The 25,978-nt window shown below is 39.4% G+C and overlaps 3 protein-coding genes across 4 annotated transcripts; all 3 read right to left on the bottom strand.

The window, feature by feature from the left end:
• Window positions 1–129: 129 nt before the first annotated feature.
• On the bottom strand, window positions 130–5,016 carry prkag3a (protein kinase, AMP-activated, gamma 3a non-catalytic subunit). 2 transcript variants are annotated; one of them, XM_087791734.1, is made up of 12 exons: window positions 4,990–5,016; window positions 3,016–3,182; window positions 2,872–2,953; window positions 2,616–2,674; window positions 2,489–2,534; window positions 2,341–2,395; window positions 2,088–2,214; window positions 1,101–1,266; window positions 1,000–1,037; window positions 732–878; window positions 577–670; window positions 130–238 (listed from the first exon to the last, which is right to left on the bottom strand). In XM_087791734.1, the coding sequence occupies exons 2-12, from the start codon at window positions 3,172–3,174 to the stop codon at window positions 189–191; spliced, it is 1,023 nt and encodes a 340-aa protein (XP_087647860.1). In that variant the 5' UTR covers window positions 3,175–3,182; window positions 4,990–5,016; the 3' UTR covers window positions 130–188. The 2 variants fall into 2 exon arrangements, with proteins under 2 accessions (XP_087647860.1, XP_087647861.1); XM_087791735.1 differs by lacking the exon at window positions 130–238 and having other exon boundaries at window positions 450–670.
• A 378-nt stretch (window positions 5,017–5,394) lies between these two features.
• Window positions 5,395–9,710, bottom strand: cnppd1 (cyclin Pas1/PHO80 domain containing 1). Its single transcript, XM_087791731.1, has 8 exons — window positions 9,522–9,710; window positions 9,040–9,142; window positions 8,321–8,402; window positions 8,123–8,243; window positions 7,919–8,047; window positions 7,786–7,847; window positions 7,578–7,695; window positions 5,395–7,476 (listed from the first exon to the last, which is right to left on the bottom strand). The coding sequence occupies exons 1-8, from the start codon at window positions 9,582–9,584 to the stop codon at window positions 6,844–6,846; spliced, it is 1,311 nt and encodes a 436-aa protein (XP_087647857.1). The 5' UTR covers window positions 9,585–9,710; the 3' UTR covers window positions 5,395–6,843.
• Window positions 9,711–10,145: 435 nt separating this feature from the next.
• abcb6a (ATP binding cassette subfamily B member 6 (LAN blood group) a) lies at window positions 10,146–20,333 on the bottom strand. The gene is made up of 20 exons (XM_087791742.1): window positions 20,122–20,333; window positions 19,260–19,780; window positions 18,343–18,483; window positions 18,092–18,281; window positions 17,618–17,710; window positions 17,214–17,406; window positions 17,029–17,150; window positions 13,924–14,033; window positions 13,793–13,858; window positions 13,540–13,665; window positions 13,144–13,220; window positions 12,784–12,847; window positions 12,615–12,700; window positions 12,488–12,545; window positions 12,310–12,414; window positions 11,994–12,168; window positions 11,815–11,927; window positions 11,633–11,727; window positions 11,491–11,559; window positions 10,146–11,428 (listed from the first exon to the last, which is right to left on the bottom strand). Exons 2-20 carry the CDS (start codon window positions 19,770–19,772, stop codon window positions 11,269–11,271), a joined length of 2,556 nt encoding a protein of 851 aa, XP_087647868.1. The 5' UTR covers window positions 19,773–19,780; window positions 20,122–20,333; the 3' UTR covers window positions 10,146–11,268.
• Window positions 20,334–25,978: the final 5,645 nt, after the last annotated feature.

Raw genomic sequence — 25,978 nt, 5'->3', positions numbered from 1 at the left:
CAGATATGACCAACTTCATTAATCATAATCATGCTTCCACTTGATTAATGAAAATACTTTATTACATAAAAAAAGGTATTACTTCGGTTGGTAAGCAGTGATCAATTAAATCAGACAAAGAGTAAAAGACTGGAGTGAATAAGTGATACACTGTTATAGTTGGTGTTGTTGAGCGATGATTTTCTCAGTCACATGGACAGCTGTGTTGGCGAGGACTCTCTCTCGACGCTCACCATCTCTGTAAAACATCAACATGTCACCACTTTAAAAACAAGTTTTCCACTGTCAATCAAACTGCAGAGCACATTTCTCTGTGTGTGTGTGTGTGTGTGTGTGTGTGTGTGTGTGTGTGTGTGTGCGTGTGTGTGTATGTATGTGTGTGTGTGTGTGTCTGAATAAAATGCCGTTGTGGATGTTGACATGCACAACATAGCCTTCAAAGAGCACAGAGGGAGGAGTTATTAAGAGTTGGGAATGTACCGGTCCAACCTGCCTGGGTTGACAGCCAGGACTGATGCAGATCAAGCTGGCGCAGGAGCCATCTGTTGAGGTGCTAGGAAAAAAGGGCCTCAATACCTGTGGGGGTTAAAACCATGGCCTGCAGCAGGTCCGACAGAGAGATGATGCCCCTCACCACATCAGACCGGTCGACCAGGACCAGTCGATGCACCTGCAGCCAGAAATAACAGCTGTCTTTCCTGGTGTTATGAATAAATAGTTCCTGCAGGTACCTCAGCTTTCACGATCCGGTCTATGATGACGTCCAACGTCTCATCCGGGAAGCACTTAATAACACCCTCAGTGAAGCATGTTCGTCTTTCCACTGCGTCACGCATACTTATGTCCAGATTAGTGTATGTTTTCTGGGCGGCCAGATTCTAAAGCAAACACACAAGAACGATACTTGAATCAAGTGCTGCTTCAATAGAGCGGGAATCTAATGATTGTTATTGAGTAAACACCAAGTTAAAGAACAGTATACAGACAGACTCTACTCACAATCACATCAAATCTGGAGTAAAGGGCCACCACTTTTCCTAAAAGACATTGGTTATAGTTATCAGTACAAAGATGAACCAATAATACAGCAGACGAAATACCTCCCTCGTCGACCACAGGCAGGGCTGAAACCCTGCGGTCCACAAAAATAGACAGGGCTTCATACAGAGACGCTGTTTGCCGAACTGTCGCAATGTTCCGGAATGTGCCGATGCCCAGCTCCTGGATTGGCCTTTGAAGAAATGCTGGTTTGGGAATTTTTTTACCCTGAAGGTAGAAAACAGACTAGATCAGGTGTTAACGCAAATAAGAGCTTGATTTACTTAATATTGGTTGAAAGGTTTGTGCCTTACTTCTATACAACCTCCCGCCACAACAACACTTTCTTCCTCTCGTTGAAGACTCGTGAACACAAAATGATTGTAACTGTCTACACCAGGGGTGTCAGACCGGTCCGGACAAGGACCGAGATGGTGCAGGTTTTTGTTCCAACCAGTCAAGCACACATGAGTTAACGAATCAGGTGTTGCTAAAACAAGCAACACCTGATTGACAATCAACTGATTACTGTCTTCAGACGACTGATTGGTTCAACTATATGTACTTGACTGGTTGGATCCAAAACCTGCACCGTCTCAGGCCTTTTCTGGACCAGTACGTGGTCTACACTTTTCAAAGATATATATATATATATACTGTATATATATTTAATTATTGTTGATATCCTTAGCTTCAACATTTGATCTTTTTTCTCTTGTGATTTTGTCCTTGTAACTTATGATGATGATTATTTATTCTATCTTACATTTTCTATCACATTGAGACCCTACACTTTGATCTCTTTGTTTGACGACGACCCTTGACAGTCAATATTTAATGTGGCCTTTTCATTGTTTGATATACCCCTGGAATAGACATTTTTTGTATATAAAACCATTAAATAAAACATTAAGTAATGTAGTAACCACATAAAACGGTCAATAATGCAATAATTGCTGATATATACTGTATATAACAATGCTATGCTACAACAACTATCTAAAGGCACAAAACACTCAAAAAAGTATAATAAATAAGAAAATACTCACAAATATGTGGAGGAATTTAAGGATTCTTTTGTGGGTTAAAATGTGAAGAACGTTCCCAGATTGTGGATCAATGACAGGGAGTCTGTGGATCTTATGTTTGAGTAAGAAGTAGATGGCTTCGAAAAGGCTGGGAGAGATGAACACGGATAGTAGTTGATACAAATGCTAATCTCTTACTCGCTCTTAAGATTCAACCACTTTCATTTTGATTATATTTCTTTATTGATTGATATAGATAACAGTGTTTTCTTACCTGGCATCAGGTGAGATACTGATCAGATTGTGACTGGTGTACTGTAAGTAGACATCTGTGCAGGACAAAAGGAGATTTACAAGGACATTAAGCAGATGATCAAACAATTCGTCACATATGTCTGATTATTTACTTTGAAATGATTCACCTCTCCATGTTTGAATCTTGTGATTTTCCAGCTCAAACATCTGAACCTTGATGAGAATGAAAAAGCAGCTCAATAGGCTTCATTTTGAAGGGAAATACATTGACAACAAATTAAAAGTGTGTCCAACCAGAGGAGACTTGTAGTAACAATGAAGGATGTTGATGAAGTCTGTTATAGTCAGCATTCCTAAAGAAGACAAGACCATTAAGATGGTCACACAAAGAAGTCATGAACAAGGAAGATCTTCTGCATCTCGCCCCAAATACTTGGCATAGGCTCCAAGTACTTTGGGTAAGATGGATGGGCATGTCTCAAATGGACTAAAAGTAGAACTTGTCACATTAGTGATCAGTAGTCGACATGTTCGATATGATCTTTCTCACCTACGAATTTCTTTAACTTGCTGTCCCACAGCGGTGCCGCCCTCAGTCCGTTGGCCACTAGTGCGTAAAATGCCGTCTTCACCTAGAACAATACACTCGTTCAGCAATTTGAGACAAAATAACACGGACTTGTTCTGGTCTCACTTGTAACGTGGTGTCAAATATGACCAGTTTGCAACTGACTGGAATGGCGTCGTAGCAACAGTGACTCTTCATGAAGTTCACGTAGATTAAAGCTTCATCGTCTTGAGTATAGCGCGGTGTCCTCTGCACAGCAGGAACCTTCAGAGATTGTTTCTTCATAGTTTTACCTTCAGTAGAGAAATACATCGAGAGCATTTATTCATTAGGTAAAAAAACTGACCTCATTGTGAGGATCTTAAACTTGTGTTATACTTTATTTTCCTATTACTGGACACAAAAATGTGTTTTACTTCTCTCTTCACCCAAAATACAAAAAATGTTGCAAACAATCTTTAAAGTAAAATGATCATTTGTGATGAAACTTTCAAATGTAGACAAAAAAAAATCTTTATTGTATTGATTCCAATAATTATCATTATTGTCTATTCTAAAAAAAAATATTTTCATACTACTACTCTGAATAGGTATATTGATGTATTGAAACAAACATGCATTAAATATAGTTTTTTTATTTAAGTTTTGAATATAAATACAAGCATTTAAAAAAAGACATCTGATGGTTCCTCGTACACGGTTCAGGACCAGAGGAGAGAAATCCTTCCAGGCTGTTGATCCTAAGCTTTGGAACGATCTTCATCTCTCTCTGTGTTTGATGATCTACTGACTCCTTCAAAAAACATCTTAAGGTGTTTTTATTCATGCAGGCTTTTCCTTGATTTTCTGAGACTCCTGTGTTGTTCTCAGTTATCTTGATCTTTTAAGTATATATTTTATTGAGTTTGTTTTTATTGTTTAAGCGCTTTGTGACCCTGGTCTGGAAAAGCGCTATATAAATATAAATTACTTACTTACTCACTTATCATTGCACATTATTTATTTAACATACTGTATGTAGAAAGAAAGACTAGTAAGAGATAAATAGTTTTTCTTTTACAGCTGTTTACACAAATACCATTTTTAAACAAAGAAATTTAACAAGGGGATATTTAAAAAGCAATGACCTAAAAAGGAATATAGCAAAAAACATCAATTATTTTTATTCAACATAGTGCAGGAACTTAAAATGGTCTTAAATATTTCCATCCAGGCAGGAGAATCTTCCACATAAAATCTTTGGTTCAAAGCACAGTTCTCATAACTCTAATCCTACTTGTTAGCTTGCTACACAACAAGCCATACTACATCAGACTCAATCCTTATATCATTACTCTTAGAAATGGGTTCATAATCTATCCAACTTTAATAACCTGACACTCATAATCTTGTTTAAATATTAAAAAAAATAAACTCTACCATTTCCTAGTCGTACTTTAAACAAGTAGGTCCTATTACAAAACTATTATAGCTGCTAAAGCTAATGTTTTGTTAGCCTTACAGTTAATTCATATTATTAGCAATGATGCTTACATGTTCGCGTTCCACACAAATACATAAGATATAAACGGTTCAATTTCTGTACATAAATAAACTAGCATGGCTACAGCAAGTCAGTGTATGATCCATCATGTCATAAATCGACATATTAAAAGAGCAATAGCAAATCCTGATGATGAAGTTCCAGGCGTCAACATGTGGTACTATTTTGTTTGACAATCCATGCAGGGAAATAAAAATGGTGATACTTCAGAGGTACTATCGCTTTAAGCCGTCCAAGTTATTGAGTATATTTAGATGCATTCAGTCAATTTTTGACACTTGTTGGAATCTTGTCAATAAGGTTGCATCAGCAGGACAAGGCAACTAATGCCATATTGTGAGGTTGATTCAATATTACAGAAAACACTCAGCACTCAGTTAGGGTTCAGCTCTTGTTATTAAAACGGTTTCTAATGAGTCCAAAGTGCAAATAATATGACACGGTACATGTTGTGAAGTGTCTCTGCAGAGGTCACGTGACACATGTCGGGAGTAAACAAACAGGTGTTGGAGCCACATGAACATTTCCATTTGACTTTTAGGATGATTTACTCTCACCTTGTTTTTGTCTCCTTCTCTTCACTGCTGTTGACACCTACAATCTCAGTAAACAACAATCTTCTCAGGAGTGTTCCAGCAGCAAATGTGACAAGAGTTTGTTCGAAACAAACCTGTGAACAAGGATCCATGTTCCTTCAGCGTCCGTCAAAGAGCAGCTAGCTAGCAGAGACCCAAGACGTTGGGTTTATGGCTGTGGGAACTATTTTAGGAGCCACGACAGGGGTCAGAATGTGAGGCGTCATCAGCCCACCCCAACCTCAGTGCTCGAAAGCCATGAATGTCACAAGGCGGTACTTGAGGAAGTCAATTTTAAGTCTCATCTGCGGCCAAATTACTCGCCAAAACAAAACAATTCCCGCAGACAGCACTTCTGTGATTCCAGTTACCAAGCACAAGGTGAAACCAGGAATAAAGCATCTTTATTTATTTGAGGGTTTGTTACATTTATTTCACATCATGTACAAATCTAGATGACCTCTTGTTTCAAAGTATCAAACGCTGCAAAAGTTGAGGAGCCGAAGATGAAACTCAGTAAGAAAACATATGCAGCAGTAACAGTGGCGTGAAAGTTTGTTTTATTATTGTGCAGTAAAGGGTGTAAACGCACCTGAATGAAACTACAAGTGATGGAGTGGAATAAATGTGTTTGTATGAACATTTTGTATGTGTGATTTGACGTTGAGATAGAGTTTGAATATCATTTTTCTGACAGCAGAAATAAATCAGTGCCTTAGACTGTAAATTATGAAGAAACATGATAGGAAAGAAAACCCTATTCCCTTCTCTGTAACACACCTGACTTGCTAGAATACTTTCTCCTGCACTCTAAATGATGGCGAGATTGAAACCCTTCTTAAACCAAAACAAGAAAAATGCTACAAAAATACACCTCAAACTGAGATTTAATCTACAGGAGGATGAAGAATGCCTCCACTGGAAGCAGACTTCATAGGTGAATGTGTGGTCTGCCAATAAAGAGATGTCACATCCTAAAAGCATGTTTGGCGCTTTAAGTGCTTTGTTCTTGAGGTGAAGAAATAGGATGCTAATGAAAAAGGTCAGATTCTTAACAGACTCCACACTTTTGTCAACAAAGCATTTAGAAAACAACATCACCAAATCCTGCCAATATACCTTTCCTCTCTTTCAACTCATTAACTTCCATTGCTCAGAACTCAAGTCTCACAAGCTTTTCTTCAGTGCATTATGGTGTTACTAAACATTATTGACCCGTTTTATGTTGTAACTTCTAGAAAGCATCTGCTGAGATGGTTCTCTGAGCTCTTGCCCAATTATACACGCTTGTATTTATGATAGAAAACAAGGTCAGCCAATTACCAAATCACCACCTCGGAGTCATTTTAAATTTCAAATGAAACCAAAAAAGAAAAGAGTTTTGGGGCTGAGACCCTGTACAGGCACTTTTGACAGTCACAGTCTCAGATTATGACGTTTCACAGCGTCTCTGAGCATCTTCTTTATACAAGTATGAAAACAAGCAAAGTATTGGCAATTCACTAAACTGTGTCTTTATACGCATGTTAGGGATTGGAAGTCAGAGCAGAATCAGAACTAGAAAAATCAAATAAATTGTTTACTTAACATTAATGTTTTCGAAATCTCCGAACGTCAGAACCCAATATGTATTTTCTTTTTGATCAAAAAATTGTTTTGGAACTTGGACCAGCAAATGTGGGAGAAAGTGCTTAAGTGACTACTCGGCTAGATGTTCAAACTTGGTACTATTCGTTTTAAGAGACAGTTTAGTTGTTAGACTGAAGGTTTGTTGGGATTATACATCATGTGGCTGTATAGACCTCAGGACAAAAATGAAGCACCTTATGATTTTATCTAACCTGGCATCAGCAGAGATTGAGGCTTTTCTGCAGGTAACAGGGAGTCTGCGGCACAAGGTCCAAGCTGGAACGCCGGTATCATACCCAGGGGAGAGTCCAAACTCCCCACAGCTCTGAGGAGGTTGGAGGACATGAGTGTTGCGTGATGATTACCATGAGCCCTGTTTGTGCAGTGGGCCGTGGTGTTCCTCAAACCACACTGGAGAGGAGGAAGAGTGGCCAGGCAGCCGGGACAGAAGTAGGAAGCAGTAGACCAGGAGTGAACTCTGTCCGTCTCAGATGTCTCATCGTGATGTATGTGGCCCATGGAAGCGAGGAGGGACCCCCATAGACATAGAAGAGAAGGCTCAGTGGATCCGGCTGGAAGATGTTGTCCGTGGTCCGGTAAGAATGTAGGTGTCTGGCGGGTTACACTTTTGTTAGCCAGATTACAACACGGGACACGTGGTACTGCAGCGGAATCTTCCGGTTTAAAGCTGGCGTTCTGGACATGGGCTGGGTTCAGCTGTGATGTAGGCGGTAGCACAGTCTGACCACCAGTGGAGAGGCTTAGCTGATGCAGCACAGAGGTGGTGGCGATGAGACTGGCAACACTAGTCAGGTAGACGAGGCCAAGCATACAGGACACCTGTGGAGGGACACATGCCATTAGGTCTTGAGAGAGTCAACATGATTTAACATAAACATTAAAACACATGCACTGATGGCATAAAATACATGCTTTGCTACCTTGACAAAGTGTTGGTAGATGGCGGTGAGGGCTTGGCTCCATGAAGACTGCTCCAACAGAACACAGAGGTCAGTGTAAGTGAACCAGCCTCGCTTCACTCCCTGCTGCTTTGCGATGCTGAAGGTGTGAGCGACACATCACAAGTTACAGATGATTTATTAAACTATGTGAACAATATTTCATTCATATAAAACCAAAACAACATACCTTGTTTCCAGTTGACTCAAGATGTCAAAGAGGTCACTTGGATCCGTAAAGAGGCTCCATTCCTGTTCAGCAAAAGCAAAAGGTTGGCAAACTGAACAAACCCTTATGCAAGAAGAAAGTCTGAACGACCTACAATAGCACTCAAGAAGTTCATTTCCAGTTTGTTGACTGTTTGGACATCAAGCTTTCCGGCTGCTCCCCACTCATCATTGAAAACTTCTTCTTCTTCGCCTTCATCATACAAGTACTTACTGGCAACCATCTGTTAAATGACAATCATCCATAAGAACAACCATAATATTCATTTTTGGGCCATTAAGAACCCCAAAATACCCACCATGGATATGAGAAAGAGGTCAGACGAGGAGATCTTCTGGAGGTATTCTGGGTTTCTGTGTCGTAATCTCTCTATATAAACAAGAGCCAACATCATGGCACATGGAGAGATGCATGCCTCCCTGTCAGAAAACAAAACAGTTCAGTAAAAGAACATTTGTCTTGTGTCATTTTTTAATGTAGTTGCAACTGCAAGAACCTGGAAACGTGGGCAGCGTATTTCTTCTGAAGCTTTCTGATTGGACTTGGGGCAGATTTCTGAAAAATTTCAACTGCAATGTCTGAAAAATATGAGATTGCATTATTGCAAAAAAAGTTACTAGAACAAATGATTGGTAATAAAGGTTAAGTCAACAGATAGAGTTATTGGAAATATTTTTGTTCCTGGTCTATAAAAAATAATTTTACACCCAAATTAGATGGAGATATAGTCTAGAGCCCTCCTTATGTTTTGCAACAAACGATTGATTCTATTCTCCTCTTAGAAGCCGTTATTGTACATACTTTGCTGGGTTAAGAACAAGTCAAACTATTTTAACTACATCTGATCAGCCAATTGTCATCACCATACACATAAATACTTATTCAGTCATGAATGCTCACTCAACAAAGTAGAGGGAGACAGTGTTAGCTAACCTCTCTTCAAAGTTGAAAAACCAGTCTCACATTTTACATGACATAACCGAGTAGGTCAGAGAAAGAATTATACTTCAATGGCTGGTAAAATAGAGAGTCAGTCTTTTATTCATGCAGCTTTATGTTGATCTTTAACTCTGATCACACGAATAACACATTTATTCAATTTACTTCGTATGTTTGTCATCAAATATAAATATTTAAAGTCATTTCGTGTTTTAGAAGGACTGCCACTGTAGTACTGGTCAAATATAAATAATATATAATATATAATAAACAAACCTGTCACAGGGCATGAGAGGGCGTCGAGGGTCACATCGGTATCCAGACCATAATACAACCGCTTTCTCACTCGTTCTGTCAACCTTTCGTGTCCAGGAACAAACTGTCAACAACAACAGTTTTATGAGTGTTTATAAACTACCACAAAACAATGTCTATAATCGTAATAACAACAGGGATCGAACAAGAACTTTTGTGTTTCCTAATATTAAGAGGCGAAAAGTCAACTTTAGAAGAGGACAATACAAATATTACGCAAGGCCGCTCAAAAGAGTTGACATACATGCACGGCCTGGTCATTAACTAACGTTAAATGTTAGTATTCCTCAAACCACTTAGGCATTAATTCACACGTATCTCCATGTCTTTGTTGTTCCTAAAGTTAAGTAAACCAAGTTACGCCAGATTGCTGACAGCTTGTTAGCTAATTATGCGCTCAAGTTAGCTTAGCTTCCGCATTACATATTGCAACATAAACATACCGTGAATTCCTGGAAGTCGGAAAACTGAATGACCTTCTCACTAAACAAGGCGTCAAAATCCATGATGGCTAGAACATTTGATAGAACGAGATACGATAGACGGTCGTGTGGTCTGGAAGCTAACTCGAGTTAGCGTAACACGCCCCGATGACGGAGTTCCCTGAAGCCTCTGGCTCCTTCTCTCTACCGCCGTGAGTACTTGGGTTAGCCAGCGGGGGCGCTATAGTGCACAGTTAGAAGGTAAACAAGGTTTATTCGTTTATGGGAATCTTTTAAAAAGTATCTGATCAACACTCTTAACCAGAACATTTTGGGCTATAAGACAATGCGATCTTTAGTTCATATGTTATACAGTCTCTTTTAAGCTGAAATGATGCATTATAGCCTTTGAAGTGTCAATAATGACTTAATATCAGTGCCTACATGAATGTTGCCTCCTTTGTTTGTTTTTTCAACAATGATAAGGTGAAAATTCACTGCCTGAAATTCACTTTCTTTTTTTAAAATAACATTTATTATATATTTGCCCTTAACACAACATTCATATTCATCGTAATAGTGTAAACCTATTCATTAAAATATATATATATAATAATAAAGGTGTCATTAGGACCATTCAACCCAACTAATCCTTCAGTTACCTGCATTAGCAAATTGACAAGTAGATTTAATTAAAAAAAAAAAGAAAACAACAACATTGACACTTAGGTGATGGTTAAAGGCTTATCTTGGTCTCACAATTGCCATTAAATATAATGATTGAAAATATGAATTAGACACCGAAGCACATTTGTGAAAAAACAACACATTTAATGTAAGACAGAAACATAGAAACAACCAAGTTATAATCTCTGACCTTGATTCCAAAACCGAGCAATATGCAAACATAGTTGGAACAAAAGCACAATTATAAATAAACTCTTCCATTACATTCCAATGGCCAATACCACAGCTATTGAAGAAATCCTTTACACTCCACACTCATCACCTCTAATACACAGCACATCGTTTAAAAACAAAAATGTAAAACTAGAAACAATACACTTCACCTGAGATTAAAGAATATAAACCGAAGAAACAAACTTTCTTATTGCTTTTACTGCATTTGGTGTACGATAGATTTAAGTAAGTCTTGATTTAGCAGAAGTCGTTCAGCAGCAGATACTGTTTAGTGTTTGTACACATATCAGGTCACCTGAAACTCTAGAATACTGGTGACTACTTCCCTAAAACATTTCCTAATTGCTCGCAGTAAAATAAGTTGGTAAATAATTTATAGATGCTATAAAGTAAGTGGTCACAAACCAAATACACTTGGCTGTTTACATCTTTGAAGTATTTCCTATCTCTGGTAAATGATTAACCAATAATGGTTTCAGATTTGGCATTTAAAACCTTGATTGATTGAGAGCATTTACACATTTCTAGTGTATTAATAAAAGAGTCTTAAAATGAATTTAGAAATCTTAAAGCCATTATGAAAAGAAAAAAAATCTTATTTTGATAACAACAGAACAGTTATTTAACAATAGTCAAAACAACAACATAATAAGAAAAAGGGAAGCAGCAAGAGTGATTCAGACATAATAAATAATAAAAAAAACTGTTTTCCCTCCAATAAGAAAGGCACATACCGCTCTCACACTTAGTAAGATAGTTTCTGTGCACTTATTATTCCCGGACATTTAAATCAAATATTCACCTTAAGGTAAAAGCTGGCTCTTGCTGTACAATTTAGAAAATGCATTCACTGATGACCATGGTGAACAGAGGATGCCGTCGGTGGCTGCAGCTTTTCAGACGCTCTGTCCTTACTTTCAGTGTCGGAAGAGTCAGAGTCCTGAGCCTGCTGTTGTTTGTTCCACATGTCGGCATACAAGCCTCCTTTGAGCAGTAACTCCTCGTGTCTGTTGTTCAGAAACAAATCAGGAAAAGGTTTGGAACACATCCGTCACTTGTAAGCACTCACCCTCCCCTCTCGGCAATCCGGCCTTCGCTAATCACAAGAATCTGGTCGGCTCCGATTATGGTTGACAACCTTTGAAAAAAAAAAAATTTAACGAGTTACAGAAAAAGGGTAAAACACGGAAAAGGAGGCTGGTGTGTTTTACCTGTGAGCCACGACAACTGTGGTGCGATTGGCACAAACTTTTGTTAGAGAGGCCTGAATGTTGCGCTCGGTCTGTGTATCAAGTGCTGACGTCGCCTGATCAGCCAAAAAAAAGGTTAAATGTAGCACAAAATCCTAACAAAATATAAAAAATCTTAGATTACATATGGCAAAAACAATCACCTCGTCCAGCATGATGATCTGCGGCGCCTTAAGGATAGTTCTGGCGATGGCCACTCTTTGTTTCTCCCCACCACTCAGCTTGAGACCCCGCTCACCCACCTGTGTTTCATAACCTGTCGGAAAACGTGAGGTCCTGGAAAACTTTCGTCCATCTGTGAGCAAGCTTGAATGTGCCTTACCTTCAGGGAAAGACATTATTTTGCTGTGTATATCGCCGGCGATGGCCGCCTCTTCCACCTCCTGGTCAGTCGCGGAGATGCGGCCATAACGGATGTTGTTGCGGATGGTGTCGTTGAAAAGGACCGTATCCTGAGGTACCACGCCGATGTGAGCGCGCAGAGACTTCTGCTTCACCTGCACAAGGAACATCCTTCTTTGAGTCACTTTACAAAATAATGATACACGCTTGTCTCTCACACCTTTATTTAATAATATATTATTGAACGGTGAATCATTCAGTGGGAATATCATTCGTTTTTCTTTCAACATTCTGACCTTAGAGATATCTTGGCCATCGATGCGAATGCAGCCTCCTTGGATGTCATAGAATCGGAAAAGTAGTCGGCATATTGTGCTTTTCCCAGACCCCGACTGTCCCACCTAATTCATGAAGAAGCCGTTAGATCAGCAGATAAACCGGGCGACTCAGTCTTAGCATACTTGTCCTACTCACCAGGGCGACGGTCTGACCCGGCAGCACCGTGAACGAAACATCCCTGAGAATCTCTTGGCTGTTGATAAAAAGACAATATTAACTTCCTTCGAGCTCATCATGAAACATTAATCCAACCTGTACTGACCCGTCTACGTAGCTGAAGTACACGTTCTCAAACTCCACTTTTCCCAGTTTAAAGAGAAAATTCCCAGCATTCACTTCATCCTTGACCTGAACAATATATTTATATACATATGAATTTTAGAAAAAGGTTTGATGGTGGATAACATATGAAAAAGATCAGGCAGCCCAACCTCCTCGTCTTCCTCAAACAGAGTGAACATGCTCTCCATGTCAATGAAGGAATTCTGGATCATTCTGCCAAAAAACAACAACATGGAAACAAGTCAGAAAGACAATTTCTTATCCTCAATTATATAGATTAATTATATTATTGTTAAGAAGGGTGATTTATATGGAGAATGAGTTAAACACTTTTATAAAGCAACATTTTTGAAAGAGCTCTGGTTAAAAATACTATGCGTTTAAAAACAAATGGAGCACAAATGTTCTACAATATGGACTCACAGGGGAAATTCCAACACTGATCCAATGAATTGAATAAACAATAACAAGTTCATGCTGGTTGTTGGACTCAGGTAAGACCCATTCACCTGTAGTAGGTTCCAAACCAGTTGAGTGGCGTGTAGAGCTGGATGATGTAGGTACCAAAGAGAACAAAATCTCCAACCTATAAAATAAGAATGTTTTGTAACATTTGATGACAAAAAGTAAAATAAATAAATAAATCAGGGTTTCATTATAAATATGTGTCCCCGTCATGATAACCACACACTTAAGTCAAATTATGTTTTATGCGTTTTACGGAAATCAACTTTATTTACCATGAACTATATTCCAACTCTCACGTTTGGCTACAACACTTAGGTAATGACCAAAATAATAAGAAACTGTGAAGATGCGTTTCCTCCGACGAGACACTCGGACAGGAGAAGCTCAAAGGTAAATGGGCTTTAACAGAATATTTGATTTCTGAAAATAAAACTTACTTGAAACTTTCCTTCGGTCACAAAGTAAGCACAGAGCAGGGATCCGGCCAGCAGGCCAGAACCGATGATGAGATTCTGAGTCTGGTTGAGAAATGCCAACGACGCCTGGGTCTTCCACTCCGACACCTGTTCCATCATAAGGTCAGAGTAGGTGTGATGATATGAATCCAGAGTGAATTGAGGCTCTTCCTCAAGCAAGCATGCAGCTCAGAAGACAATGAAACATAAAGCCACATATATGTGCTTATCGAACCTGATATTTTAGGATGGTGTCCTCAAATCTGCTGACCTCGTAGTTCTCAGCATTGTAGTACTTCACCTGATGATGAGATGGCAGAGAGTGTTTATTAACCGGCTCCAGACACGCAGATGTGCTCCAGTTACCGTCTCAAAGTTCAGCAGAGAATCCACAGCCTTAGATTTGGCATTGTTGTCCTGCACGTTCATGTCTCGTCTGTACTTGGCTCTCCACTCCGTGATGACGATGGTCAGTGCTGCAGATGAAGAGAAAGCATTGAGAGAGTAGCTCAGGCAGCAGAGTAAAGGTTAGATATGCATTACTATTTTTTATTCAATAGATGCATTATCATTTTGTTATTATTGGTTACTATGATACATATGTATCTGCAGGTTACTCACTGAGGTAGACATTTATTATTTGTTACTATGATACCCGTGTATCTGCAGGTTACTCACTGAGGTAGATATTTATTATTTGTTACTATGATACTTGTGTATCTGCAGGTTACTCACTGAGGTAGATATTTATTATTTGTTACTATGATACCTGTGTATCTGCAGGTTACTCACTGAGGTAGACATTTATTATTTGTTACTATGATACCCGTGTATCTGCAGGTTACTCACTGAGGTAGACATTTATTATTTGTTACTATGATACCCGTGTATCTGCAGGTTACTCACTGAGGTAGATATTTATTATTTGTTACTATGATACCCGTGTATCTGCAGGTTACTCACTGAGGTAGATATTTATTATTTGTTACTATGATACCCGTGTATCTGCAGGTTACTCACTGAGGTAGATATTTATTATTTGTTACTATGATACCTGTGTATCTGCAGGTTACTCACTGAGGTAGACATTTATTATTTGTTACTATGATACCTGTGTATCTGCAGGTTACTCACTGAGGTAGACATTTATTATTTGTTACTATGATACCTGTGTATCTGCAGGTTACTCACTGAGGTAGATATTTATTATTTGTTACTATGATACCCGTGTATCTGCAGGTTACTCACTGAGGTAGATATTTATTATTTGTTACTATGATACCCGTGTATTTGCAGGTTACTCACTGAGGTAGATATTTATTATTTGTTACTATGATACCCGTGTATCTGCAGGTTACTCACTGAGGTAGATATTTATTATTTGTTACTATGATACCCGTGTATCTGCAGGTTACTCACTGAGGTAGATATTTATTATTTGTTACTATGATACCCGTGTATTTGCAGGTTACTCACTGAGGTAGATATTTATTATTTGTTACTATGATACCCGTGTATCTGCAGGTTACTCACTGAGGTAGATATTTATTATTTGTTACTATGATACTTGTGTATCTGCAGGTTACTCACTGAGGTAGATATTTATTATTTGTTACTATGATACTTGTGTATCTGCAGGTTACTCACTGAGGTAGATATTTATTATTTGTTACTATGATACCCGTGTATCTGCAGGTTACTCACTGAGGTAGATATTTATTATTTGTTACTATGATACTTGTGTATCTGCAGGTTACTCACTGAGGTAGATATTTATTATTTGTTACTATGATACTTGTGTATCTGCAGGTTACTCACTGAGGTAGATATTTATTATTTGTTACTATGATACCTGTGTATCTGCAGGTTACTCACTGAGGTAGACATTTATTATTTGTTACTATGATACCTGTGTATCTGCAGGTTACTCACTGAGGTAGACATTTATTATTTGTTACTATGATACCCGTGTATCTGCAGGTTACTCACTGAGGTAGACATTTATTATTTGTTACTATGATACCCGTGTATCTGCAGGTTACTCACTGAGGTAGATATTTATTATTTGTTACTATGATACCTGTGTATCTGCAGGTTACTCACTGAGGTAGATATTTATTATTTGTTACTATGATACCCGTGTATTTGCAGGTTACTCACTGAGGTAGATATTTATTATTTGTTACTATGATACCCGTGTATCTGCAGGTTACTCACTGAGGTAGATATTTATTATTTGTTACTATGATACCCGTGTATCTGCAGGTTACTCACTGAGGTAGATATTTATTATTTGTTACTATGATACCTGTGTATCTGCAGGTTACTCACTGAGGTAGATATTTATTATTTGTTACTATGATACCCGTGTATCTGCAGGTTACTCACTGAGGTAGATATTTATTATTTGTTACTATGATACTTGTGTATCTGCAGGTTACTCACTGAGGTAGATATTTATTATTTGTTACTATGATACTTGTGTATCTGCAGGTTACTCACTGAGGTAGATATTTATTATTTGTTACTATGATACCCGTGTATCTGCAGGTTACTCACTGAGGTAGATATTTATTATTTGTTACTATGATACTTGTGTATCTGCAGGTTACTCACTGAGGTAGATATTTATTATTTGTTACTATGATACTTGTGTATCTGCAGGTTACTCACTGAGGTAGATATTTATTATTTGTTACTATGATACCTGTGTATCTGCAGGTTACTCACTGAGGTAGACATTTATTATTTGTTACTATGATACCTGTGTATCTGCAGGTTACTCACTGAGGTAGATATTTATTATTTGTTACTATGATACTTGTGTATCTGCAGGTTACTCACTGAGGTAGACATTTATTATTTGTTACTATGATACCTGTGTATCTGCAGGTTACTCACTGAGGTAGATATTTATTATTTGTTACTATGATACCTGTGTATCTGCAGGTTACTCACTGAGGTAGATATTTATTATTTGTTACTATGATACCCGTGTATTTGCAGGTTACTCACTGAGGTAGATATTTATTATTTGTTACTATGATACCCGTGTATCTGCAGGTTACTCACTGAGGTAGATATTTATTATTTGTTACTATGATACCCGTGTATCTGCAGGTTACTCACTGAGGTAGATATTTATTATTTGTTACTATGATACCCGTGTATTTGCAGGTTACTCACTGAGGTAGATATTTATTATTTGTTACTATGATACCCGTGTATCTGCAGGTTACTCACTGAGGTAGATATTTATTATTTGTTACTATGATACTTGTGTATCTGCAGGTTACTCACTGAGGTAGATATTTATTATTTGTTACTATGATACTTGTGTATCTGCAGGTTACTCACTGAGGTAGATATTTATTATTTGTGACTATGATACTTGTGTATCTGCAGGTTACTCACTGAGGTAGATATTTATTATTTGTTACTATGATACTTGTGTATCTGCAGGTTACTCACTGAGGTAGAGCGTCATGCAGACGAAGATGATGAGGCCGAACCAGGCATTGAAGTACGTGATAAAGTAGATGATGGAGATGACGATGTCGGCAATAGTTGGGAAGATGCTGAACACGATGTAACTGCAGAAAACGGTTTTGTCAGCGTCCTTGTGAGACATCGGTGACGACTGACTTCACTCTCACCTGAGGAGACTGTTGATAGAAGAGGTCCCGCGGTCGATGCTTCTCAGCACGTCACCGGTCTTCCTACCCAGGTGCCAGCGCAGGGACAGAGCGTGCAGGTGGGCGAACAGGCGCACCTGAACCACCCTGTTGGTGAACTGCTGCACTCGGATCCACAGGAAGGAGCGCATGTTACTGACGAAGCCCGAGGAACCTGAGGGGGGAGAGCCGCGGATATTGTGAAACAACTCGAATCTGGGAAGATTTGATGTCTGGCTTATATGACACAGTCTTTCCCACAAACTATAACTTCAAACTTAATCCTGCTTTGTCTTTAATTTGGTGATTTCCAACAAAAATCTTGGCTACAACCGGTTCCTTAATGGACAAAGCATTACATATAGGGAAGAGGGAGTGAGACGTACCTGCCCCGCCGCCCTGCATGAACTTCAGCAGCACATAAATACACACTGTAGTGGCCAGAGTGCGCCAGCTGCTGTGGTCAGTCAGCTCATTCACTGAGGAGAGACAGACAAGGAAAACATTTAAGAGCATGAATCAACCAACAAATACAGTAGGTTCAGAATCCGTCGGGTTAAAATCAAACATATTGGCTAAACTCTATCAAGATTAACCTTAAATGAGGACTCAATGATTTTAGGATTTAGAGTTTATGCGACTCACAGTCACATTCTTTTTAGTATATCTAGAAAAGAAAAAAAAAGTTTTTCCGAATTTAAATAGATAATGTAAAAACAATTGTACACCTTCTGAATTCCAGATATAGCCGTGAATGTGTAAATATTTAAAGTGGTTTCGTCTCATTCATTTTGCAAACATTGTCGCTTAATTTGGCAGCATAGAAACATTTAAACTAGAATGCAAAAGAAGCGACCTACCAATATTCTTGTAATAGATGGGCACAAAGACATTTATGACCCTTTCGACTGCCAGCAGCCCAAGACAGAAAACGACGAGGATCTGGAGTAGGATGTTCCCCCGGGGCCACATGTAGGGCAGCAGAAGCCGAACCTTCTTCCCGAATCCCTGCCATGTAGACACGTTTTCATCTGCAGTGCCAAGCAGTGCCTAAAAGATGAAACATATTTAGGAGAGCTCCAACAGTACATAAGCATTTCTGCCAGATTACCTGTCTGCTTTGCTCAACATCACGCTCGTCCTCATTGATCAGAAGCATGTATGGTTTCCGTGGCAACCCTGGAGCTTTTAGGCCAATGAAGAAGAGAAGCCCAGTTCCAATAAAACGCATCAGCCACAGAGCAAACTCCACCTTTGAGGATCAAAACACATAAAAATACACATGTTTTGACCTTTAGAATTCACATAATGAATAGTGACAAAGCATTTTCAAATTAAAACTTATAAATAAAGTGTATACATTAAAGAATGCTTTGAATAATGCGTGTATTCATATTTTGCTCCCCAAGTACATTAAAACAACAATTTGAACTTATATTTTTATAGCTGACAAAAGGCTAGTGAACACTCACTGGTAACAATTTGACTGATGACTCATGCAAAAGACTTGACGTTCCCAGTGGTCACAATGACTCAGCTAAAAACATAATCGCTGTGTCACTTCTCTCATCTGTGCATGTTTCTCCACTCCTTGAGAGCTGCGTTGGATTGTTGCCGTCAAATCAAGATGGCAGCATGCAGACACACATCTTAAGACAGTCCTATTATTAGTATTATTATGAAAGACTTGTATCCAATCAAGAGGTGAACCTGTTGCTGGAAACTGACCAAGCTGAACATTTACTTTGTTAGAAAACATGCCTGAATAGTTTTTGACATGCTACCAAGTATTAAACAAAGAAAACCTTGCATGGAACAGGTTTTTCACCTCTTTGTATTTAAAAATATAAGTAATTATTCACTGGTTGTTACAGTTTCTGGCTTGCACACAAGCAGAGTCCATAGCCACACAGACGTGGAGCCTCTGATAACACATGCATGTCTCAGATTAACTTTATCATGGTTTATAACCATACCATAATAATTTGTTATATCGGTTGTTGGTAAGTTACTTATCTAGAGTCTCACCTGTTGTCGAGTGTTGTCCAAGCTCCACCACCAGTGAGGACTATACCAGGAGATAAAGGCCAGGTTCTCCGCAGAGAACGCCACAGCCCAAAACAATAGCAGCACGGCGCTGTGGCCCCTCGTCCTGTCCATCACCAGGGCCCGGCGTCTCTCCACCCGGAGCACAGAGACGGCCCAGGCCCAGCCAAGCACCGAGAAGCAGCCGTAGAGCACCACATATCCAGGGAGCTCATCTCTGCCGGCGATCTGCCACACCATCCCACCGATGAACTGGAGCAGGAGGAAAAGCGAAAGGCCCAGCTGGACGGCGTAGAGGCGGGAGCGAGGGATGAACTTCGGTTCCATGGCTGTTCCAAACTTCTGGTAGAAGATGCAGAGGACGGTGCCGAGGAGGATGGCAATACTCAGGAGGACGGAAGGCACCAGGGTGAAGTAGAAGCATGGCGACAATCCTTCGTCCAGCCAGGTGCGGGAGATGGAGCTGTTGACCTCACAGTAGCTCCGGGGCAGCATGGCTACACCTGGAAGTCAGTGTGATAGTTAGAGAAGTTATACTCTCTTGATCGGTTCTGTTTTTCATTATTTTAATCTGTACTGACACCACAAAAACACTGGCAATAAAAGTTTCTGCTTTAATTCAAGTAAGAAATCATTGTAAATGCATATACCTATCTAGGATTAGTTGGTTTAACTCAGTTGTATTTTGTATGACATACATAACAAGTTACACCTCTTCCAGATTTGTCATTTTAACTTGAACACATTTGATATTGCGCATAGACAGAGAAACACCTTGAACTAGAATCCTGAACCCAGTTGTGTACATATAGTTCAAGGCAAGGTCAGCAGCACACATTCTTACCTTATCACAACTCTTGGAGCCCTTCACTGATCCTTGTCAGCAGCAGGCTGAGGCTAGCAAACTGAAGGCTGCGCGTTAGCACACAAGCTACTAGCGTGGACGAGACAAAGGGGCGGCATTTTCGCTTTTAAATGCGTCTCCGGTCATCGCTGCCGCCCTTCGGTGTTTTTATTACCAAACCAACTCCCACACATGTAACGTCCTTACAAACAACGCGCATGCGCATCGTGCAGAGAAGTAGCAGACAAATATCTTTCCATTGACAGGATAGTACACGACTCAAGATGCAACTTTACAGGACGAGCCAATACATTTTTTTTAATCTCTCAGAAATAATAAAAACTAAAGTTATTTAGCTTACTTTTACTTTGCTGTAGTAGTTGTGCTGTAATTATTTTTATAGTCCATGCGGATATGTGACGTCATGGCCGCTCTTTCGCGTCATATTGAACGTCAGTCCAAGACGACCTTCGTTCTAAATGACTATATCGGATACAAATTATTAGTAAAAAAAATATTAAATGAATAACAATGGCGTTGAACCATGAGTCCTTGACATCTATGGATCCAACTCGTTTATCGACACGAAAGACTTGTTTCCACGCTCGATTGCATGGCCTGGGCAACAGTGACCTCTGTGAGCGAACATAAAACAACACTTCTTTCTTTAAAAATATCTTTATTTTAAATCAAACAAACGAAACAAATCAAACTTTTGGTGTTATCTGGTCTATCTTTAAAAACATTATGCAAGTCTAACCCACGACCAGTAGATGGCGCCAGACACCAATACATGCATTTTCTAAAAAACAAAAACATGTCCTCCGAGTTCTAAATCGATTTTTTAATGGGATTTTAAAGAGATGAAATCATCGTTTAAATATTTCCCAAATGTTTTCAGCAAAAAAAAACAAAAGAATATCTCGCGACCGGATGCTAGGTCATTTTAAAAATATTTATCGAATACAATTCAAACACAGTGTATTTATCAAATAAATCACGTAATTTGTTGTGACATTTTTATTGGGAGATGATCAAAACAAGTCCTACAAGTATTATTATACTTGCAATGTTGTTTAATGACCAATAGATGATGCCACATACAAATATATGAAATACTCCTTTGCTCGTTTTTAAACCATCGTCTTTGTGTATAATTGTTTCAATTACTACTATATATTTTTACACTATTTATGATTTAAAATAACCTGATTAAACCCCCCCCCCAAACAATGAATAAAACCCTACAATTTACTTTAGCAGTCAAATATGTAATAATAGCAAACTAAATTATCAGCACTCTTCCCCACTGAGCAGAGTCAACTGGCTTTGATGCTACATAAATGTCACAAGTTTCTTGTGACATTTATGTAGTTTTTTCTGCAGAAAATACATTTTTGAAGCAGGTATTTAATTAAAGTCAATTATTTTCTCTTCACCTTCAAACATTATGGAAATTAAAAAAAATGCAGTAGTGACAGATAGATGCGAGAGGTCCAGAAATCAGAGGAAAGAAAAACAATTGTATCATTTTATGTCTTCAGTGACTGTACAAACAGTCTCAGATCACGGTTGCCAGCAGACCTGCTACTGTCGGACATGCGACACCTAGAGGCCAAATCTACACAAGTCTTGCTTCTACATACACCACTAGAAGTAGAGAGAAACGACTAAAATAAGAATTAGAAGAAGGAGAAGTGGTGGGAAATTTTATATTACGGTTATAACATTTTTATTTTCTGCTCGTGTATTTATTTAAATCAGGAGAATTTGAACTGTCAACTCTGTTTTGGTCATTTCAAAGTTAACCAGAGTTCACATGCTTCAGGGTCTCAACAAGTAGCAGATTACAACATCAGTTTGTAGTCAAAGATTGCTTATTTTAATCGATGCCATCTTGCCATTGTTGGAGCTCATCAACGCAGAAACACTCACGCGTGGTTAGAAAGAGCTTGTGATGGTAATGAAAACCTCCACAAGACTGAGGTGGAGAAGAAGCCAAGTCTTATCATTTAGAGTCGGCACAAAGCATGAAAACCTGCTAATCTGCTTCATCTCCCTGCCTCTATTGTGAGAGTGGAAATGGCCCTTCTGTCCACCGCCTGCTTGTCACCCAGCTCTTTTGTCCTCATCTGGATGTGACGTCCTGTCCATCACAGCCCTCATCTCTTTCCTCCTTTGTGGCCGAGCCTTGCACCCTCAGCTGGAGCCCTCTAAGTCTGTTAGGTGCCTCTTTTCTTGTATACAATTCCACCTTTTCTCTGGCTCGCTGCCTCTCGGCTCCTTTGTGCGCCGTCTGGATGGTAACAGCCTGGATTGTGTATGCCAATCTAATCCCCAGATTTTCAGGAGAGAATATCGGTGGCGTTGGACGGGCCACGTTCTATCTCATTAGCACCGAGGTCAATCAATAAGGCTTTCACCGGCGCTGAATGTGGTATTCAGTTGGAGGATCAGGTTTTGTGGATTCTTTAGCCTGTACTCGAGGATCTTGTTGGATGACCTCCGCTGGTGTTAACGCTCACAAATCTCTGCTGATCTATTGTGAAGAGCAAACGGCAATCACGCCACCAGACTTCTTGTGAGAGCGGCGGATAATAGATCCTATTCTCTGGAGGTTTGTTGAAGCCCTCACTGAAAGTTATGGAGTCGAACAATCTGCGGGGCTTAAGATTCACCGGATACCATTTTAAAACTTTCCGTTCCATGGAATTCCAGTAATCTCAGGTCCAGGTACCAGTTTCAATACAAGGATGGAGATTTCAGCCCCCCACTGATTTGCAGCCACAAAATCAGTGGCCAACCACCATTGGAGACCACCAGACGTGCACGGTCCGAACATACAAGACCCTCACGGGTTCTACAAAAAGAGCCCAGAGAGTTGCCAGAATTTCTGCTGAGCTTGAAGACACCTCACTCAACGTTCCTCCAACGTGACATACTTTGACGTTGAACTGCTAAGAGGTGCACTTTGGTGTAATCACTCTCAGCAATGGAGGATTTTATGAAGCCACTGAGCCTCGGCGTGAGCCGTAAATGTACATTTGAAGCGATTTACGCGCAGACTGAACAATGGAATGAGAAATATGAAATGAAGGGTAAGTGCCGCTCTGATCCACCACCCAAGAAGAATTAGAAGGAGGAGGCACCTTCCTGCATGAGTAGCTCTGCACATTGTCTCCTCCTCGCAGGCCTGCCAGGAGCCTCAATTTTAGGCGGGGATCTCTTTCTGGGCTGGAGAGTGATGGAATCCGCTTCTTTGCATTGCGGGCGTTCGTCATCATCATGTTAGCACGTGTGTGCTAATTGCACGCAGGTAGTGTTCTCTGGTTTGGTAGTAAAAGAGAGGAGAAAGGGGGGAGGATTGCAGTTGAGATGCGAAGCATCTGGAGAAAAGGCAACAGTTGTATCAAGTGTGGGAGGATTATTTTTCTGGCAACAGGGTCGTGGGAATACTTGAAGCATCTTCCTGCTCATGATGAAATAGTTTTCTCTGACGCGTCACAAGGACTCACTCGACAGTGTTTTGTGTCAAAGGTCAATCTTGAGTCATTTTGCGGTGAACATAATAAAAATGATGCAACTGAAGTGCATTTCATTCACCACTGAATCCCTTAAGAAAACAGCGAATATAGGAGATCGTTAAAAGTTGAAACCTCTCTCGGTCTCAAGCTCACCGTGAACAAGTTTACTGTAAACATTGAGAAGCAGAAGCCGAGTAGAAATGTGGTCACGATAAATGTGCCAACAGCTCTGGGGTTTCAGGACTTGGCTGAGACTGACTGTCAGTCAATGAGTTGAAATGTACAACTGAGACTTTAAGGGTTACTCCAGCATTATAAGAAGGCTGACCAAGTGAAGGGCTGCCATCTTATAAACTATTATCCCAGAAATCTAATGTCCATGTCTAGTTTTTTCAAAATTTTAAAATCGGCTATATTTTCTAACAAATCGTAATTTTATATAGACAGATCAATAGCAACACAGGAAATCAACCCACAACTCAAAACAGTCAATGAATAAATAACTTACAAGACAAATAGGAAAAAAAACAAAAAACTATGAATGAGTTGCAGTTTGCATTACTGTCAAAACCCCCCAGAGAATTCAGACCAAAAAGTTGACAGCATGGCCAGAATTATTTCCCAAGTGTTCCCTCCGTGGAGAGTTAGAAAGCTAGAGGAAAAATCAACAAATGTAAAAAATATGTCTGACACAATAAACAAATAATACAAATTTAACAAAAGAAACCACATACAGTATAAACATATTATCTTTACTTAAGTATTTACCATAATATATATTGCTTTATTTTATTTTAATGTATTATGCCTTTTTTAATTTTTTTTATTAATCATGTATATGTTTATTCTGCTCTTAGAGTTACACATGGACATCTGGACGCAGACGTCTGACTCGGATGCTTTGTTTCTCAGCAGCCCTGAATATCATCTAAACAAACAAACAAAGAGAAACAAACCTGGCCAGTTTCAGTGTGAGCTGTTTAATACAGGGCTTCCCGAAAAGGACGCTGACTTAAAACAATTGCCATTGTTTGGGTTTACAAAAATAAATGTCATTTTCAAAATCAAATTTTCAATCATAATATTGTCATTTTGCTACCGCCTGTGATCAAAATGGTTCAGGTCCAGACACGGCTGACGACGCGAAGCAATGGAATCACACACATGGTCGAACAATTTTCCTGGTGTTTGGATGCATTCATGTTCAAACGCTGCTGTCAATTCAGTGAGTGTTGCAGATCTCATAGCGAGACTTCATCTTTTATGTATCTCTGTTTAAAGAGTGGTGTCAGGTCTGCAGAACGCATAGGGTTTAACATTGCTGTGTGTTATCAGCGTCTAAAGAGCGGTAATATGATACATATCACGGTACAGGTGCAATCAATACAATACATCGCGATACTGTAGAAACAATGATTTATTTGTAGTACTTGAATCTGGCGATGCATGATTTACAGACCACATGACTCTTGATGAAGTTGTAACTGCTTTTATTTGTTTTGAAACCAAAATATGTCAAAAATATTAGCTTTAAAAGCTGCTGGAGATGACTGTATCCTCTCGTCCTCAGTCATCCCCAGGATCTAGCAGGATTTCATTGTTCCTATAGCTTTGAGGGACGTAATGACTGCTTCCATAAATATTAAATATGATTTGAAAGACAAATAAAAGTACTGTTCAATTTAAGTTTATCAATAAGTTCTCACCTCCCTAATGCTTCAGTGTTTATACATTTTCATGGGACAGCCAGTGTAACAGCACAATGCAGCATGGAAGTCACAAAACATATAAGCTTTTCGTTCCTAATTTTTGCAGCACGCGATGGTAGGAGCATACAAAGGCAGTGCAGCCAACTTACATGAAAATATAAAGTCAAAGTAAAACCTTTTTTCTCCCCACAGAGACGGAAGGAAAGTAGAGGTGAGAGGGATTTGATATGCGCATAACTTACCAAACCTCTGTATTTCCATTGAAATCCAGGAGATGAATCATGCTATACTAACTCAAGTGCAGCCTGAGATGAGCTAGCTTAACCTGGACACCATTGTAACACATGTATTCAAATGTTTCGCTCTTGAGTTGACTGAGAAAAACTGTTAGCATCATTACGCCTACAAACGTGCTAACAAACTTCACGCCCGCCCCTGCTGTGGTAAATATAACATATGAGAAGAATCAACAAACAAGATGATTCCAGAGATGACCACTGTTTCCATAGCAACAAATAGTCTGAAGTGGGAGAGGACTGCTTCACCTGCACACCCACTCACCTGCTCACATGATCTCACACACACACACACACTCATTACAGGTGAGGCCGCAGGTGCTTCTTC

Source organism: Callionymus lyra, chromosome 5 (assembly GCF_982586985.1).
Source record: "Callionymus lyra chromosome 5, fCalLyr1.hap1.1, whole genome shotgun sequence".
In the NCBI taxonomy this organism is placed as follows: domain Eukaryota; kingdom Metazoa; phylum Chordata; class Actinopteri; order Syngnathiformes; family Callionymidae; genus Callionymus; species Callionymus lyra.
The sequence above is the reverse complement of the archived record's forward strand: the minus strand, read 5'-3'. Positions and strand labels throughout refer to the sequence as shown.